Source organism: Gorilla gorilla, chromosome 9, assembly GCF_029281585.2.
Source record: "Gorilla gorilla gorilla isolate KB3781 chromosome 9, NHGRI_mGorGor1-v2.1_pri, whole genome shotgun sequence".
Taxonomy (NCBI): Eukaryota; Metazoa; Chordata; class Mammalia; order Primates; family Hominidae; genus Gorilla; species Gorilla gorilla.
This window is the reverse complement of record NC_073233.2, coordinates 80,611,149-80,628,187: the sequence shown is the minus strand read 5'-3', so window position 1 is coordinate 80,628,187 and position 17,039 is coordinate 80,611,149. Positions and strand designations below refer to the sequence as shown.

At 51.2% G+C, this 17,039-nt stretch overlaps 1 protein-coding gene across 11 annotated transcripts in view; it reads left to right on the top strand.

Annotated features, from left to right (window-relative positions):
• Window positions 1–17,039, top strand: part of ARAP1 (ArfGAP with RhoGAP domain, ankyrin repeat and PH domain 1) — a 67,446-nt gene that overhangs the window by 13,046 nt on the left and 37,361 nt on the right. For 5 of the 11 annotated variants that reach the window (XM_063693362.1, XM_063693360.1, XM_063693359.1 and 2 more), the window contains exons 2-3: window positions 6,820–6,902; window positions 12,248–12,800. The exons of 4 other annotated variants lie outside the window; for them this stretch is intronic. In XM_063693362.1, coding sequence (XP_063549432.1) covers window positions 12,292–12,800 — 509 coding nt within the window. In that variant the 5' untranslated portion in view covers window positions 6,820–6,902; window positions 12,248–12,291. The remainder of the gene's footprint in view (window positions 1–6,819; window positions 6,903–12,247; window positions 12,801–17,039) is intronic. 2 more of the 11 variants (XM_055356745.2, XM_055356743.2) reach the window with 1 other exon arrangement.

Sequence of the window (17,039 nt, the reverse complement as noted above, 5' to 3'; positions counted from 1 at the left end):
ACTGCCCTGAGGGGCTGCTTCCCATCAGCCACCAGCACTCCGGAGACCCCAGAAGACAGGCCACACCACACATGGGCCAGGACAGGAATCTCCTGGTGCCAGGGAGAGTTATAGGGCAGAGATGCGGCCTGGGGTAGGACAGGAGACCCCAGTGTGCCTTCCTGGGACTGTTATGTGGTGGCCACCAGTCCCCGAGAGATGGAAAATAGGCTGCTTGGCCCAGGGATCGGTCAGCTGCCCACTCGAAGGCTGTACCTGCTGCCTTTCCCGGCAGGGCTGGAGGGAGGTGGCTTCTGCAGTGGCGTGGGGGCCACTTCTGCACCCTCTGGGCTGGGAACCCAGCCCCCACTAGTTCCTCATATCTACGGAAGTGCCTCTAACATTCTTGCCTGAGTGAGCGGAGCCTGGAGAAGGCCCAGGAGGGCAGCAGACCGAAGGGGCCCTATGCAGAGGTATCACCTGGTGACTGGGCCGGGGAGGGGGCCAAGGGTGGGGTATTGGGCTGTGGGGTTGTTGCACACAGTTGAATTGCTGGTAGGAGCTGTGTGTGGTGGGAAAGGGCAGATCTGAGGTGTGGCCATTGGGTGGGGTGGTAGGTGTGTGTGGCCCTGGGAGATGTGTGGCCCTTGAGGTAGTGTGAGGTGTGCATTTGTGGTACCAGTGGGGTGTGGTTTGTAGACCCAGGCCTGGCCAGAGCTGGCTGTGTATGTTCTTGGTTCCTGTTGGGGAGCTCCGAGGAGTTTCCTGAGGTCTGGATGCTGGGGTCGCTGCCCCGCCTGCCTGTGCTGGGACAGCTGGGCCCAGGGTAGGGGATGAGGCTGTATAAGGGAGGTGGTGGTGGACAAGCTGAGGCCTCAGTTAGGACCCCTAGCCTGCCTTCCTCCCCTCCTTGCTCCCCAAAGGGCTAGGTCTTTCCTTGAACCCAGGGCAGAGGCCTGTGCAGAGGGGAGCTGAGGATGCAATCAGAGGAGGCAGCCTGGCCAAGAGGACTCCAGAGCTGGGTGTGGAAAGGGTTAGGACCTTTAAGGCTGCCCTGATCCAGGGCTGACTCATGCAAATCAGAATGCAAAACAGGCTCAGGGAGGCCTCAAGAGAGGGCCACACCCACACGATCAGCAGACTATGCAGGTAACGGAGGGCCAGCCATTGAGCCTTTCTCTCTAAATATCTTCTGTTCCCACCCCACTGACATCTCCTGTCGCCAAATTCACCAGGTCCTTTTCTGTCCCTGGGCTTTGCACACCCAGTCCCCTTTGCCTGGAATGGCCTCCACCTGGCCACCTCCTACTTATCCTTCAAGGCCCAAGTCAGGGGTTCCTTCTAGAAGCCTCCCTTACTTCACCAGACAGAAGCAGTCACGTCCTCTGAAGGCCCCGTGAGCTCCAGCAGGTGACCTGGTGAGTTTCTACCTCACACAGCTTCCATGACATTGACATGGAGAAGAATCACAGGCCTTAGGGTTGTTATAAGAACAAATGAGGGACTGGGTGCAGTGGCTCACGCCTGTACTCCCAGCACTTTGGGAGGCCAAGAGGGGAAGCTCGCATGAACTCAGGAGTTCGAGACCAGCCTGGGCAACGTGGCAAAACCCCGTCTCTACAAAAAGTACAAATATTAGCCAGGCATGGTGCATGCCCCTGTAGTCCCAGCTACTCTGGAGAGGCTGAGGTAGGAGGATCACTTGAGCCCAGGAGGCTGAGGTTGCAGTGAGCTGAGATCACACCACTGCACTCCAGCCTGGGTGACAGAGTGACCCTGTTTCAAAAAAAAAAAAAAAAAGAACAAATGAGATGAAGGAGAAAATCTAGCAGGGGCTGGGCACATGGTTGCCAAATGGTGTGCATTTAGGGAAAGAAGGAAGCTGGAGGGTGCCTGTCTTTGGCTAAGGCTCTGGGTCATCTTCTTGCTGGGCCGGTGAAACAGGTCACTAGTCAGTAATGGGTAGAGATATTACCATGGAGTTGCTGGGCTGGGACAGAGAAGGGGTGATGAGATTTGAACTCTGACCTTGGAGTTGAAATGGTAGGTAGAGGACAGAAGGGCAAAAGTTTTGGTTCCAGCAAGAAGGACTCAAGCCAGACGTGAAGAAGGACTGGCTGACAAGGATTAGAGATTCCAGGCGACCCTTACCTCTGGACTGGGACTGAGTACACCTGTGAGCCCAGCCAGGTCCTGGGCACCACTGTGGACAGCAGAGGAGATAAGAAGGGGTATGGACTCTCAGGATACTCCAGGATACATGGGGGATTGGGTGGAGGTGGACCCCCACAAAACAAGCAACCAAAGAGAGAGCAGAAGCAGTGCCGAGATATGGGGCTCAGCCTCAGAGGACTAGGAGCTTGAGGGGGCAGTCAGGGCAGACTTTTTGGAGGAGCCGGCCTGGAGCCACCTGAAGATGGGAGGATGTGGTTTACTCACTCATTGTCAGCAGACAACTTTGGGGGCTCCCTGTTTGCCAGGCCAGTGCCTACTGTGAGAAGTGACATGGAGGAAGTCATGGACAGGGCCAGCCCAGCCTGGCTGGGGGTTGGGGTATGTCACTGACAACTTGAGCAAGTCACTTCCTCCGTGTGGGTGTTTGTTTCTTCGTCTGTAAACGTCAGAGCTGGATGAAGTTGAATGACAGACCAAGGAGTGCTCGAAGGCACTGGGAACCGTGGAAAGGCTTTGAGTGGGGGTGGGACTGTAGTTGGCACAGTGGAGAGACGCTGGAGGGACATGAGAGAGAAGGAGAGGCAGGATGGGGGTGTGGGGGTGCTGAAGCCTGATTGGGCCATTGGGGTGGAGAGGAGGGAAACCCCTCAGCTCTTGGCTGTGCTGTCGCAACAGGATGACACTCCCTTCTGCCAGGTCCCTGCCTTCCTGAGGATGAGGACTCAGTGATGTGTCATAGCAGCTGAGGGGCTTAAACCTCCAAACTAGGGCTTGGATTAGGGTAGAGCAAGTGAGGCACTTGCCTCTGTTGCAGAATTTGAGGGGTACCAAAAAGCTCAGTAATTAGCTGGGTTTGGTCATGAGATCCTGTGGTCCCCGCTACTGGGGAGGGGGAGGTGGGAGGATCACTTGAGCCCAGGAGGTTGAGGCTGCAGTGAGCCATGATCATGCCACTGCACTCCAGCCTGGGCAACAAAGCGAGACCTTCCCTGTCTCAAAAAAAAAAAAAAAAAAAAAAAAGATAACTAAAATGTAAAAGCAATAACTATTTATTTTAAAAAGGTCAGTATTCAAGGTATATAATATTTAATGCCATTTAAAAAATAAAAATTAATGCCAAAAATCCATGATGAGCAAAATATAAAACATTAACATTTTAAATTAAGAGAGGAACAGTACTGATGATTCTGTCTTTGCCTCAGGCTGCAGTGTGGCTTAGCAGGGCACTGCTCTGAACTTCTTTTTTCAATTTGCTGCTTTCTCCAGGAAACCTTGCCTTACCTCAGCTTGGTTGAGGGCCCCCTGGGCTGTTTTCACTGGCTGATGGTATCTGATTCCTTCCAGCCTGAGGTTCCTGGAGGGCCAGTCCAGGTCTGAGGTCTGGTTCATGCTTCCAGTGCCTTGAACAGGGCTGTTCCAAAGAGGTGTCAGTGCCGAGTCACCATGTCTTTGATGTTAGCCAGATGCCCTTAGTGCAGGAATAGGAACTTGAGAGAGGCCCAGTAGGGAGCCAGGCTTTTCTCAGGGAGATAAGTAGTTTCCTGTTTCCCAGACCTGGTCATTCCAGTGGAGTGGTTGGGACCATCATCTATCAATCTGTGTTAAACGCTTAGCACAGTGCCTGGCCTGTATATAGCAGGTGCTCAGTTTTTGCTTTTGTTTTTGAGCTGGAGTCTCACTCTGTTGCCCAGGCTGGAGTGCAATGGCACGATCTCAGCTCACTGAAACCTCTGCCTTTCAGGTTCAAGCAATTTTCCTGCCTCAGCCTCCCAAGTAGCTGGGATTACAGGCACCCACCACCATGCCCAGCTAATTTTTTGTATTTTTAGTAGAGACAGTCAGGCTGGTCTCGAACTCCTGACCTCAAGTGATCCACCCGCCTTGGCCTCCCGAAGTGCTGGGGTTACAGTCATGAGCCACTGAGCCCGGCCCTCAGTTTGTGTTTTGAGAGGCCGTGAAGAGTGGTTAAAAGTGGATGGCCAGGCTGGTGGCTCACGCCTGTAATCCCAGCACTTTGGGAGGCAGAGGCAGGTAGATCACTTGAGCCCAGGAGCTCAAGACCAGCCTGGGCAACATGGCAAAACCCCATCTCTACAAAAAAATGGAAAAATTAGCCGGGCATGGTGGCGCAAGCCTGTAGTCCCAGGTACTTGGGAGGCTGACGTGGGATAATTGCTTGGGCCCAAGAGGCAGAGGTTGCAGTGAGCAGAGATTGTGCCACTGCACTCCAGCCTGGGTGACAGAGCGAGACCCTGTCTAAAAAAAAAAGTTGAGAGCTACAGTCTCCAGTATGAATAGAGTGTAAGCCACAATGCAATTTAAACTGTCCAAGTGAAATTAATGTTAATAATATATTTCATCATGTAAACAATAGGGAAAATTATTGAGATATTTTGCATTCTTTTTTTTTTTTTTGTGCTCAGTCTTCAAAATCCACTGTGTTCAAAATCTAGCACATCATATTCCAGGGACCACATTTCAAATGTCCAACAGCCATGTGTGGCTACTGCTGGCTGCTGTTGGACAGCACAGGGCTAGACTATATTCATACTGCCTCCTTCTTAGGTGTGTGGCTTTGGAAAGTTGTTTAACCTCCCTTTATCTCAGTTTCTTCACCTTAAAACAGGGATAGCAATCATATGTATCTCCTGGGGCTGCTGTGAGGCTTTAATGAGTTAATATAGAGTACTTGGATACCTGGCATGCAGTAAGCACTGTTTATGTGGTCTCTTTTTCTTGTTTCAAATTGTCGTTTGAGTAGCACTGCCATTTTTGCCAATGCTTTCATCTGAAGTGCTAGCTACTTAAAGGTTGTTTTTTAAGTGCTGTCTTTTGGGCTGGGTGCAGTGGCTTATGCCTATAATCTTAAGCACTTTGGGAGGTCAAAGTGGGAGGATTGCTTGAGGCCAAGAGTTTGAGACCAGCCTGGGCAACATAACGAGACCCTGTCTTTACAAAAAATAACAAAATTAGCTGGGCACAGTGGCGTGCACTTGTAGTTCCAGCTACTCAGGAGGCTGAGGCAGGAAGATTGCTTGAGCCTGGGAGTTGGAAGTTGCAGTAAGCTATGATTGCACTACTACACTCCAGCCTGGGCAACAGAGCAAGATCCTGTCTCAAAAATAAAATAAGGCAAGGTGTGGTGGCTCACACCTGTAATTCTAGCAATTGCGGGGGCTGAGGTGGGTGGATCACTTGAGGTCAGGAGTTCGAGACCAGCCTGGCCAACATGGCAAAACCACGTCTCTACTAAAAATACAAAAATTAGCTGGGCATGGTGATACGCACCTGTAGTCCCAGCTACTCGGGAGGCTGAGACAAGAGAATCGTGCTTGAACTTGGGAGGTGGAGGCTGCAGTGAGCCAAGATTGCGCTACTGCACTCCAGCTGGGGCAACGGAGTTAGACTCTGTCTCAAAATAAATAAACTAAAATAAAATATTTAAAAAATGTATACCTGTTTTAGCCCTATCCTAGGCAGTGATAATCATGGAGTTTGCTTAAGATAAATACGTGTTTATGTGTTTGTAAGATGTAAAATGTTCATGAATACCTGCTGAAGCCATTATGCAGAGCACAGCAGTTTTGAAGTTAACCCTAGTGTTGGGAGACCTGACTGTTCCAGGCCCTGGGGAGGGAGACCTGTCCATGCCACTCCACTGGTCCCTAGCCCCACAGAGCCCCAGCCGTCTGCATAGCAAGGGTGGTGGCCTATCAGGGGTATCCTATTCTTTCTCCTCCTGCCTGGAAGCATCCCCTTTTGGTCTGTTTTCCTCAACCTCCCCTACATATTTAGGGGCAGGGCCCTGGGGTCTCATGCCCCTGACTCCGTTACCCTACTTGTGCCCTCAGGCCACTTCATGGTCCCCAGGCTTAGTGGAGAGGGTCCTGTGTCCCTGGGTCCTCTAAGGTCCCCCACCTCTCCTGGCAGGCTCTGTGTCAGGGAGACCTCTTTAGTCGCAGGGCTGCATTGTCCCTTCCTCACCCTTCCTGGGGCTGTCCCTTCCACAGTCTGCCCCTACACACATCCCAGCACTGGTCTTGCGGGGCCAGAGAGTGGGGAAGTCCTGACTCCTCTTTACCACCTGTGCGGCCCCCACATCTGGACAGGCCTGTCTGTCTGCCTTCTCCCTCCAGGAAGGCCTTCCTCTGGTCTGACTTCTGTTGCCAGCTTCCATGAGCATGAGGTTCCCCGAATCCTTTCCTTTTCCCTCTTCCTTCTCTTCCTCTTCTTCCACCTCTTCCCCATCTCTTCTTTTTTCTTTTCTTTTTTTTGAGACAGGGTCTGGCTCTGTTGCCCAGGCTGGAGTGTAGTGGCTCAGTCACAGCTCACTGCAGCCTCCACCTCCTGGGCTCAAGTGATTCTCCCACCTCAGCCTCCTGAGTTCCTGGGACTACAGGCACACACTACCACACCTGGATAATTTTTGTATTTTTGTTGTACAGATGGGGTCTCCTTATGTTGCCCAGGCTGGTTTTGAACTCCTGGACTCGAATCCACCTGCCTCAGCCTCCCAAAGTGCTGGGATTACAGGCGTGAGCTACTGTGCCTGGCCCCCATTTCTTCTTTCCTTTTCCCTGTCCCTCTCCCTCTTCCCCTCTCCTTCTCTGGCATCTCATAGTGGCCTTGCCTCACGGGCTTTCTCCTCCATCCCTGTCCTTGCAGCTCCCGCCTCAGGCCGAGATGAGGAGCCCTTCAGAATAGCTGCTGTCTCTGGGAGGACCCGGGCGTCCTTGGCAGCCCAGCTGGTGAGTCAGGAGGTGGAGCGGTGGGAACAGGGCTGGCTGTGGCATGCTAGGCCTTAACATTGAGATGGGGGAAGGCTTGATGGAGGCTGACACCTGATAGCCCATTTTCCATTTTGAGAACTGAGCTTGAGAGGCAGAGGGTGAGGCCCAGAGAGCTTGCTACGAGCCTCCCAGCAGGCCTTGGAACCTTGGAACAGGGTGGGGGTACGAGACAAAGGGACAAGGCAGGGGCCAGCAGGCTGAATGGCAGGTCCGTGTGTATGTATCTCCTCACTGGATTCCCCTCCCTGCCTGGCAAGTTTTGTTCCCTTTCTCATTCTCAGGCTCTATTCATGGTTATCACATTCCCTTTTAATTTTTATTTACTTTTTGGAAAATGATACAAAATTTAAAAGATACAGAAGGGTATAGTGTCTCCTGTCTTCCCAGCTGTCAATTCCCCTCCCCAAACTCAGTTTTATATATATCCGTCCAGTTTTCTGTGTTTATATTTGCATATATATATAACATATGTATATTTTTTTCTTTTTCTTTAACCGAGATGTTTACATTACACTGTTCTGCATCTTGCTTTTCCACTTAACACATCTCTAATATCATTTTATATGAACTTTAGAATCTGCTGGTCTCAACAAATTCCAGCTGGTAATTTTAGTTGGGATAGTGTTAAAGTTTTAGCTTAACCCTGGAGGAACTGAGATCTTTATATGTTGAAGTGAAAAGTCTCCCTCTCCTCAGAGGTGGATTTCCAGGGAAGCTGGAGTTTGAGGTGCAGGGCTCCTTCCAGGATCTAAAGAGGGTCCTGAACAGTGTGTGCATGTGGTCATGTGTTTTTGTGAATTTTGCAAAAGTGAGATACTCTTAAGGAGAATGTGTTAGTCTGTTTTGTATTGCAATCAAGGAATACCCTGAGTAATTTATAAAGAAAAGAGGTGTATTTGGCTCAGGGCTCTGCAGGCTGTATAAGCATGGCACCAGCATCTGCTCAGCTTCTGGTGAGGCCTCAGGAAGCTTTTAGTCAGGGCAGAAGGCAAAGCGGGAGCAGGCATGTCACATGGTGAGGGAGGAAGCAAGAGAGAAGCCGGGCTCTTTTAACCAGCTAGCTCTTACATGAACAAATAGAGTGATAACTCACTTGTTACCATGGGGAGGGCACCAAGCTATTCATGAGGGATCTGTCCCTGTGACCCCAGACACCTCCCACTAGGTCCACCTCCAACATTGGGGGTCACATTTCAACATGAAATTTGGAGGGGACAAACATCCAAACCATATCAGAGGGCACTTAAATTGTGTAAGCTTCAGGTCCCATGAACTTCAGGCCCTGTGAACTCTGCATCTTCCACTGTTCCCTCCTGTCCCTTCAGGCCTTAGTTTTTGTCCTAGGAGGAAGCTGATAACTGTTGTCACCTTGCCCTCATGTGTCTTTTCAGAGATACTTTGTTCATTTACCAGTAGCTGCACACTACTCCATGCTCCCCCTTGTTTTTTTCACAGAGAGAGAATGTTACACAAACTGTTCTGCACTTTTCTTTACTCCTTTAACAGTGTATCTTATAGATCATCCCATGTCAATATGTGAGGAGTTTCCTCATTCTTATGACCGCTCAGTATTCTATTGCACAACTACAACATAATTTAGTTAACTATTCTCCCATTGATGGCCATTTTGGTTATTTCCATTCTTTTGCTATTAAACACAGGCACTGCAGCTAGTAACCTTCTATATATGTCAATTCTGGCAGGTGCCAGTAAAAATGCAGGCTAAGTGCCTATGGGTGGCTGGGTCAGCCATCTGCATCTCTGTTTTTGGGGGGGCGGGAGGACAAAGTGTCCCCCAGGCTGGAATGCAATGGTGTGATCTCGGCTCACTGCAACCTCCACATCCTGGGTTCAAGCGATTCTCCTGCACCTCAGACTCCTGAGTAGCTGGGATTACAGGTGTCTGCCACTATGCCCGGCTAACTTTTTGTATTTTTAGTAGAGATGGGGTTTTACCATGTTGACCAGACTGGTCTCAAATTCCTGACCTCAAGTGTTGGGATTACAGGTGTGAGCCACCTCGCCCAGCCCAGACATCTGCATCTCTTAGGGCTTTCATGCCTAGAGGCATTCCACAGCCAGGGAGGGGATGCCCTACCACATCACCAATGCCTGTATTTTCCAACTTTATTGCTGTTTGACAATCTGATAGGTAGAAAGCAGTATTTCAAAATATTTTACATTCGTATTTCCTAGTGTGGGGGAGGTTAAGTTCCTTTTCATATATTTAAGAGCCATTTATATTTTCCTTTTTGTAAATTTTTTCATTCATACTCTTTCCCCATTTTTCTGTTAGATTATTGATCCGTTTCTTATTTCTGCATGCTTTTCAACTTTTAGGAAAATGAGCCCTTTTTGTGGAATATGAGTGGCAGATATCCCCTAGTTTGTTGTTTAGCTCTTGGCTTTGCTTATGGTGCTTTTTAGCATGCAAGAGAGCTTGATTTTTGTAGAGTTGAATATTTCAGTCTTTTCTGTGTGCCTTCTGGACTTGTTTCATTTCCAGAAGGCTTTTGCCTCTCTGAAATGATTTTTTTTTTTTTTTTTAGAGACAGTCTTACTCTGTTGCCCAGGGTGGAGTGCAGTGGTGTGCAGTGGTGTGATCATAGCTCACTGCAGCCTTGAACTCCTAGGCTCAAGCAATTCTCCCATCTCATCCTCACAAGTAGCTGAGACTACAAGTGCGCAGCTGGCTAATTTTTAGGTTTTTTTTTTTAGTAGAGACAGAGTCTTGCTGTGTTGCCCAGGCTGGTCTTAAACTCCTGGCCTCAAGCAGTCCTCTTGCTTTAGCCTCCCAAAGTGTTGGGATTACAGGCGTGAGCCACCATACCCAGCCCTAGGATGATTTCGTAAATCCTTTCATTTTTTATTTTTTATTTTTTTTTTCTGAAATGGAGTCTCTCTCTGTTGCCCAGGCTGGAGTGCAGTGATCTCGGCTCACTGTAGTCTCCACCTCCTGGGCTCAAGCAATTCTGCCTTAGCCTCCTGAGTAGCTGAGATTACAGGTGCTTGCCAGCGTGCCCGGCTGATTTTTTGTATTTTTAGTAGAGACAAGGGTTTGCCGTGTTGGCCAAGCTGGTCTCAAACTCCTGACCTCAGGGGATCTGCCTGCCTCAGCATCCCTAAGTGCTGGGATTATAGGTGTGAGCCACCTTGCCCAGCCATGGTTTTTTAAAATACTGAAGTCTTTGATCCAGCTGTAATTTTTCTTGTTGTAAAGTGTGAGGTAGGGATCCACATTAGTTTTTTTTCAGAGCGCTCCACAGCTGTCCCAACAACTTAAGAATCCCTTGTTTCCCCACAAGTTTGAGAGGCTACTTTTAGTGTATCCTAAATTTGTATATGTATTTGGGTCTACTTTTGAACTTTCTGTTCTGTTTAATTGATCTGTCTGTTCATGCACTGTTACCATATACTGTTTTAATCATTGTGGCTTTATAATATGTTTTAACATGTGGTGAGGTTGACTCCTACTCTTTACCCTCCCCGCCCTCCACCCCTGCTTCCAGAATTTTCCTGACTCTTCCTGCTTATTTTTCCACATGAACTTTCAAATCAGCTTCAAAAAAAATTCTGTACATATTTAATTGGATTGTGTACATTTATAAAGTAACTTAGACATCATTAATCTCTTTATGTTGTCTTCTATCCAGAACTTACTGTGCTCTGCCATTTGTCCAGGTCTTCTTTTTGTCCCTCAGTAACACTCCCAATTTTTCTTCCTATCGCTGTTGTTTATCTCTTAGGAAGTTTATTCTTGGTGTTTTCTATTTTGTGATGCTTTTGTAAATGGGGTCTTTCATCCTGGTTTCTACCTGTTTGTTGCTTATAAATGTTGATTTCTGTTATATTAATTTTCGTTTGTTTCTTTTGTTTTTGTTTTTGTTTTTTTTTTGAGACGGAGCCTCACTCTGTTGCCCAGGCTGGGGTGCAGTGGCATGATCTCGGCTCATGGCAACCTCTGCCTCCTGGGTTCAAGCAATTCTCCTGCCTCAGCCTCCTGAGTAGCTGGGACTACAGGCGCATGCCACCATGCCTGGCTAATTTTTTGTATTTTAGTAAAGATGGGGTTTCACTGTATTGCCCAGGCTGGTCTGAAACTCTTGAGCTCAGGCAATCCACCCGCCTCGGCCTCCCAAAGTGCTAGGATTACAGTTGTGCCCGGCCAGTCTGTTATATTAATTTTGAACCCAACTGTCTTACTAAAGTCTTTACTGGTTGTTATAGTTTCTCAGTTGAGCTTCTTGGGCTTTCAAACTCAACACTCATATTATTGGCAACAAATGGATAGTTTATCTCTTCCTTTCTGATTTTAAGACCTCTTGTTTATTTTTGTTGTCCAGAGCTTTCAGAGCAATGTGAGGAATAATAATAACAACAGTAAAATGGATATTCTTTTCTCATTTAAGAAAGTATCAATTTATTTCTGTTTTAGTAAGATTTTTGTTTGTGTAAGTAAGCTGGATATTGGGTTTTATCATATGCCTCTTTAGTGTCTGTGGAGATGATCAGATGACTTTTCCCTTTGATCTGCTAATCACCTCTTTTGGTCACCTCTTCATATCACCTCTTGACTCCCACCAGGCCAGGAGCTCTTGATTACAGGGTGCAGAGGTAGAGCCTGAGTCCCCATTGCCTAGTGCCAGGCTATTTTGAAAGAACAAATGGATGAATGGCCTTAGTGATGGGAGGGTTTACCAAATTCCAGGGCCAGGCCCCCAGAGGCCATGTGATGCTGGGTTTACTCACGTCCCACAGCATTTCACTTCCTCCAGGGGCATGGAGGTAGCGGGAGGCTAGTCTCAGCTCCCAGACTGGGCTTGCAGGAGGGACCAGCAGTGGTATCCTTCAATGCTCGCTAAGCCCTTGGCTTGGCCCTCACTGGGAACTGGTGCCTCAGAGGGAATTAGCCCTGCCGTGGGTCTTGCAGAGGGCAGTGGGGAGGAGGTACAAGACACAGCACCAATCATGCCACTGGCCATTCTTGCAGCAGTGGCCAAGGATGTGTGTTGGGGTGTGGGGTGGTACCAACCCCAGAGATCATGGAGGGTTTCCTAGAGAAGAAAACGTGAGCTGGATGCTGGGATAGCACAAGGGAAGGGGTGAGGGGGTTCAGGTGGAGAGAAGAGCCTGTGTGTTCAGAGACCTGGCAGTACCTGGCCTTGCTTAGCACATGGAGCACAGGGGAGGAAGCTCCAGGACAGAACTTGAACCTATGGCTTGAGAGAGCCATGCAGGCTGCTGGTGAGGGGACCAATCCTCGGCAGCCCTGCCTCTGACCTGTGCCTGTCTGTCTATTCTAGCTCTGGACAAAGCCCTGCCAGTCAGGCCTCCGCTGGCAGGAACCATGGCAGAGGCTGGGGATGCTGTGCTATCGGTGGCCGAGTGGCTGCGGGCATTGCACCTGGAGCAGTACACGGGGCTCTTTGAGCAGCATGGCCTGGTGTGGGCCACTGAGTGCCAAGGCCTCAACGACGCTCGCCTGATGGACATGGGCATGCTACTCCCTGGTCACCGCCGCCGCATCCTGGCTGGCCTGCTCCGTGCCCATACCCCACCTGCCCCTGCACCCCGCCCCACCCCACGGCCTGTGCCCATGAAGCGCCACATCTTCCGCTCACCACCTGTGCCTGCCACTCCACCCGAGCCGCTGCCCACCACTACAGAGGATGAGGGGCTCCCCGCTGCCCCACCCATCCCGCCCCGGAGGAGCTGCCTTCCGCCCACCTGCTTCGCCACCCCATCCACAGCTGCCCCAGACCCTGTGCTGCCCCCGCTGCCTGCTAAGCGGCATTTGGCAGAGCTGAGCGTTCCACCCGTGCCGCCCCGCACCGGACCCCCCCGCCTGCTGGTGAGGTGAGTGGATGCCACCCAGGGTGGGAGGCGCACAGGCAGAGGATCCCAGAGGGTAGATGGGGAGTTTGTGGCCTTTGGTGCTGGGGTAAGAAAGGCGCTTTGGAAGTGCAGGGGGAACAGCGTGTGCAAAGCTCGGAGGACAGGATTGCTGTCTGGTGACTCAGGAGGAGGGGAGAGCTGTGCAGGTACTCAGCGCAGTGCCTGGGCTGCTGGGCGTGTGCCAGTGAGGCCTCCAGGTTTCTGTCTTGGGTGGCTGGGTGGACAGTCGTGCCATCACTGATCCAGAGACCCAAGGACAGAAGTGACTTTGGGAGGAAGTCGAGTTCAGCTTGGTACCTGGCAACTGTGAGATACTGCAGGGTATCGGGGTCCATGCCAGCATCAAGAGGCAACATGTGTAGGAAACGGAAAGCTGCGGGGTAGGGTTGGGGGTGAGGGGACTGCCCAGGTCCTGGTGCTGTGCTCTTTCACACCCTGTCCCCTTCTCCCACTGCCAAATGTCAGCAAATCCTGGGACACTTCTCAGGCCTCATCTGGCATGCCCTCCCTCCTCAGAACTGTTTCCCCTCTGGGGCTTCTGGTACCCCGTGTTTTCTTGAGTTTCCTCTGGCTCCTGTGGATATTCCATGTTAATCTCCTTCACAGAGGCCCTCCCTTCCTGCCATCTGCTGGGATTCCCGGCTGTCAGGGAGCATCCCCAGACAGGATAGATATGTGTTTGGGGTGAGGGAGATTTGGTGGAGCACTTGGGCGAAGTGAGGCTAATCTTGGAAGGCTTCTTGGAGGAGGAAGGGGTGTGTGGAGAGAGGTCTCCTGGTCCCTGTTTGTTTATTGCTGGGCACTCTGCTGGGCTCTGTGTTTCCATGGTCTCCATGATCCCTGCAGCAGACCTTCTGGGGGATTTGTGTACTGGCTTTACGAGCAGGACATGAACAAATCAGAGGGAGAGCAGGGAGGGGGCCCTGGCTGGATCCATGCCAAGGACATACTCAGGGGGCCTCGTGGGGAGGGTCTGGGAGATTCTTCCCACCCAGGGAGGAGCATTAAGTCAGGGGGCCTTGAAGACCAAGCTAGTGCTGTGGTGTTTTGAGGGTCGATTGGTAGAAGCACAAAAAGGGTACATGCTCTTCCTGGGTTCACACAACTCGTAACAGGTCTCTCCAGGAACCTGGAGGGAAGCTCAGATTGAAGTTTCCTGGTGCCCTTGCGCCCTCTAGTGACCATTCTTCTGCATGCAGGAGCGTTTTCTATTTCAACCCCATCAGCTTGCGGGGGAGAGAGAGAGAGAGAAAGAAAAAGAGAGAGAGAGAGAGGGGTTAGAAGAGAGAAGAGGATAGAGGAGAGAAAGTCTGTCTGTCTGTCTCTGGGGTTGGAAGTGGGTGAACAAAGGGAAGAAGCAGGGCCCTGGCCAGGTCCCCTCTCAGGCCCTTCCTGTGACTCCCGGACGGGCAGTGGAGGCCTGGGTTCCTGCTTGGGAGGCAGGATGCCTGGGTCGGGCCCAGCTAGCTTTGTGACTCTGATGAGGACCTGCTTCTCTGGGCCTGTTTCCCCATCAGGTGCCCTCTGTGGTCCTCCATAGACTTCTGGGCCCTCCTGGCACTGACATCTGAGTTCAGGAGGCTTGCTGGGTAGGAGGAAGTCCTGTCCACACCCCAGAGCCCCAGGGTACCAACCCCTACTCTCAGAGCCTGTCTGAACATAGCCATTTAGGCAACATGAGGAGGAGGCCAGGCACCATGGTCGGGAAAAGTTCTAGCCCCTTGTAGTTCGAGTACCCAAAATCTGTTCTGTGCTAAGAGAATTGGAAGAAAAGTAGTTCCTGCAATTTGGGACTATTCCTTACGGCAGAGTATGGTAGTGGGTAAGCTACCAAGCCTGGCTTCCTGTGTCCTGGGGTCTTTGGCAGTTGGAGTCATGGGCATCTGCAGTCTTCAGCTTTGTACACACTCAGCTCAGAGAGTGTATGGTCTTCAAAGCCCTGTGGTAGGAAAAACTCACAGCAGATGGAGCCCCATGTGTGTATACCAGGCCAAGACTGAGTGCTGTAGTGATCAGGGTGGGGGCCAACGTGGACCCTGACTGGCCACCTCGTCCGCTCTCAGTCCCTTCCTGTGATCCCCAGGCTCCATGGCACGTAGAGAGGAACACTGCTCCTGCCCACCCCCGCCTTGTGGGAGTCCCATCACAGTGTCTCATGACATGGCCTTCCTACCCCTGCTTGCTACCCCTCATGATGGGGAACTCACTCTCTCAACCTTAGGGCCTTTCACACAAGGTCATGTGGTGGCTGAGGCCGGTCATCTCCAGGCTCCCCAGTGGAGTTTGGGGGTGGATGCGTGTGCATGTGTGTACTCTCAGTGTCTCGAGTCAGTGTGAGGCATGTCTGGGCCAGTCTGTGTGTGCACCCATACAGATGGGTGTGGGTGGTAGTACAAGCTGTCAGGGTAGTAGAATGTCTGTGCATTTAGACAGGTTCTGAGGGTGTGTGCTACTAAGATGTAGAAGCATGTAGGGATTTGTGCAGTTTCAGTGGTGACATGGAGTGGTATGTATGTGAGTTTATCAGGACCTTTGTGCTCAATTACTGCTGTGGTGGAGACCCCAACAGTATGTGAGTACATCCGCGAGTGTGCACGTGCTGTTTGAGCAGTACATGGCATTTGTGTTATTTGTGCACTGTCAGGCTTGAGCCAGTGTGTGCATGTGTGTGTACATGTGCTGCCAAGAGGGAGAGCCCATTAGGATGGCAGCTCCACTGGGGCCAGGATCCTAGTCGATTTTGTTTGCTGCAGAGTCCCCAACATCTAGAACAGTGCTGGATGCCTAATAGGCCCTTGGGAAGTATATCGTGTGGGTGAGTAAATGATTGCCAACGTGAGCTTGTGTACTGGCACGTGCTGAGCTTGGGGTGCATGTGGGTAAACACGCATGTGACTCAGCACCCAGTGAGTGCCCTCAGCACAACTGGGCCATAGGGCCCTGAGCTCACCGCCCCAGCTCCCTGTCCCCCATCCTACTACCCAACCTACGTCATCCCAGATATTTTAGGAAGGGAGAGGTCTTCGGAGCAGACAGGTGGGAAGAACGAGGCTGTGATAGGATTCTAGGCCACAGACCAAGGTTTAGGCAAATCAGAAAACAAGCAAGGATGGAGTTCCCTCCTCCTGGCCTTGGCATGGCCCAGGACTCTCAGAACCAGGCTCATGATTCTGCCTGGCCTAGGGGGACTCTACATCACCCCCAGAGTCTGCACCCCCTGCTATTATTATTATTATTATCATCATCATTATTATTAATAGAGACTAGGTCTCTCTCTGTTGCCCAGGCTGGAGTGCAGTGGTGCCATGATAGCTCACTGTAGCCTCGAACTCCTGGGCTCAAGCAATCCTCCCACCTCAGCCTCCCAAGTAGCTGGGACTACAAGTGTGTGCTACCACACCTGGCTAATTTTTAAATCTTTTGTAAAGACGAGGTATTCCTTTGTTGCCCATGCTGGTCTTGAACTCCTGGGCTCAAGCAATGCTCCTGCCTTGACCTCCCAAAGCACTGGGATTACAGGTGTGAGCCACCGCACTTGGCCCCCTACCATTAATTTAAACTCGTGGTGGGGTGCTTGCTGAGGAGCCCAGAGATGCTGAGAAACTTGCCCAGAGTCACCCAGCCCTGCAGAAGGGAAGCCGGTGCCCAGACCCTGCCTCCTGGCTTCAGGTCAGGTCTACTCAGCTCTAAGTGCCGCAGACATGAGCCCTGTGAACTGGCTTCCCTGAGGGTGGCAGAGGGGTCGTTTCTGATGTGAGGTTCCAGGGTCATGCTGCAGATCCCCTCCCAGCTTGCTCTGGCCTTTGGTGTCCCCCTCTGATACCTGGATGCCTGGAGGCACCTCAGGAAGAAGGAGTGTGTGCCCAGAAGGCAGCTGCCCAGCTGGAGCCACACTGCCAAGGCTTCCCTCCTGTGCCCTTGACTGCCCTGCAGTCCAGCCAATCCCTGGTCTTCCTGGAGGCTGATCACTTGTTGCCAGGGCAGAACTTGCGCCCTTCAGAGAGCCTCTTTCCTAGCCTCTCTGTCTCCTTATGCGGGTGGAGTGGTGGAGAGGCCTCCGCCAGGGCTTGTCAGTCAGGACTTCCTGGGCATCCACCCTGTGAGGGCCTGCAAGATCAGTGGACACTGTTGGTTGTCTCTTCCCAGCTTGGGTGGGGGTGCAGCCTGGGGGCGGGGAGGAAGTGTCTGCCCCGGGGGATT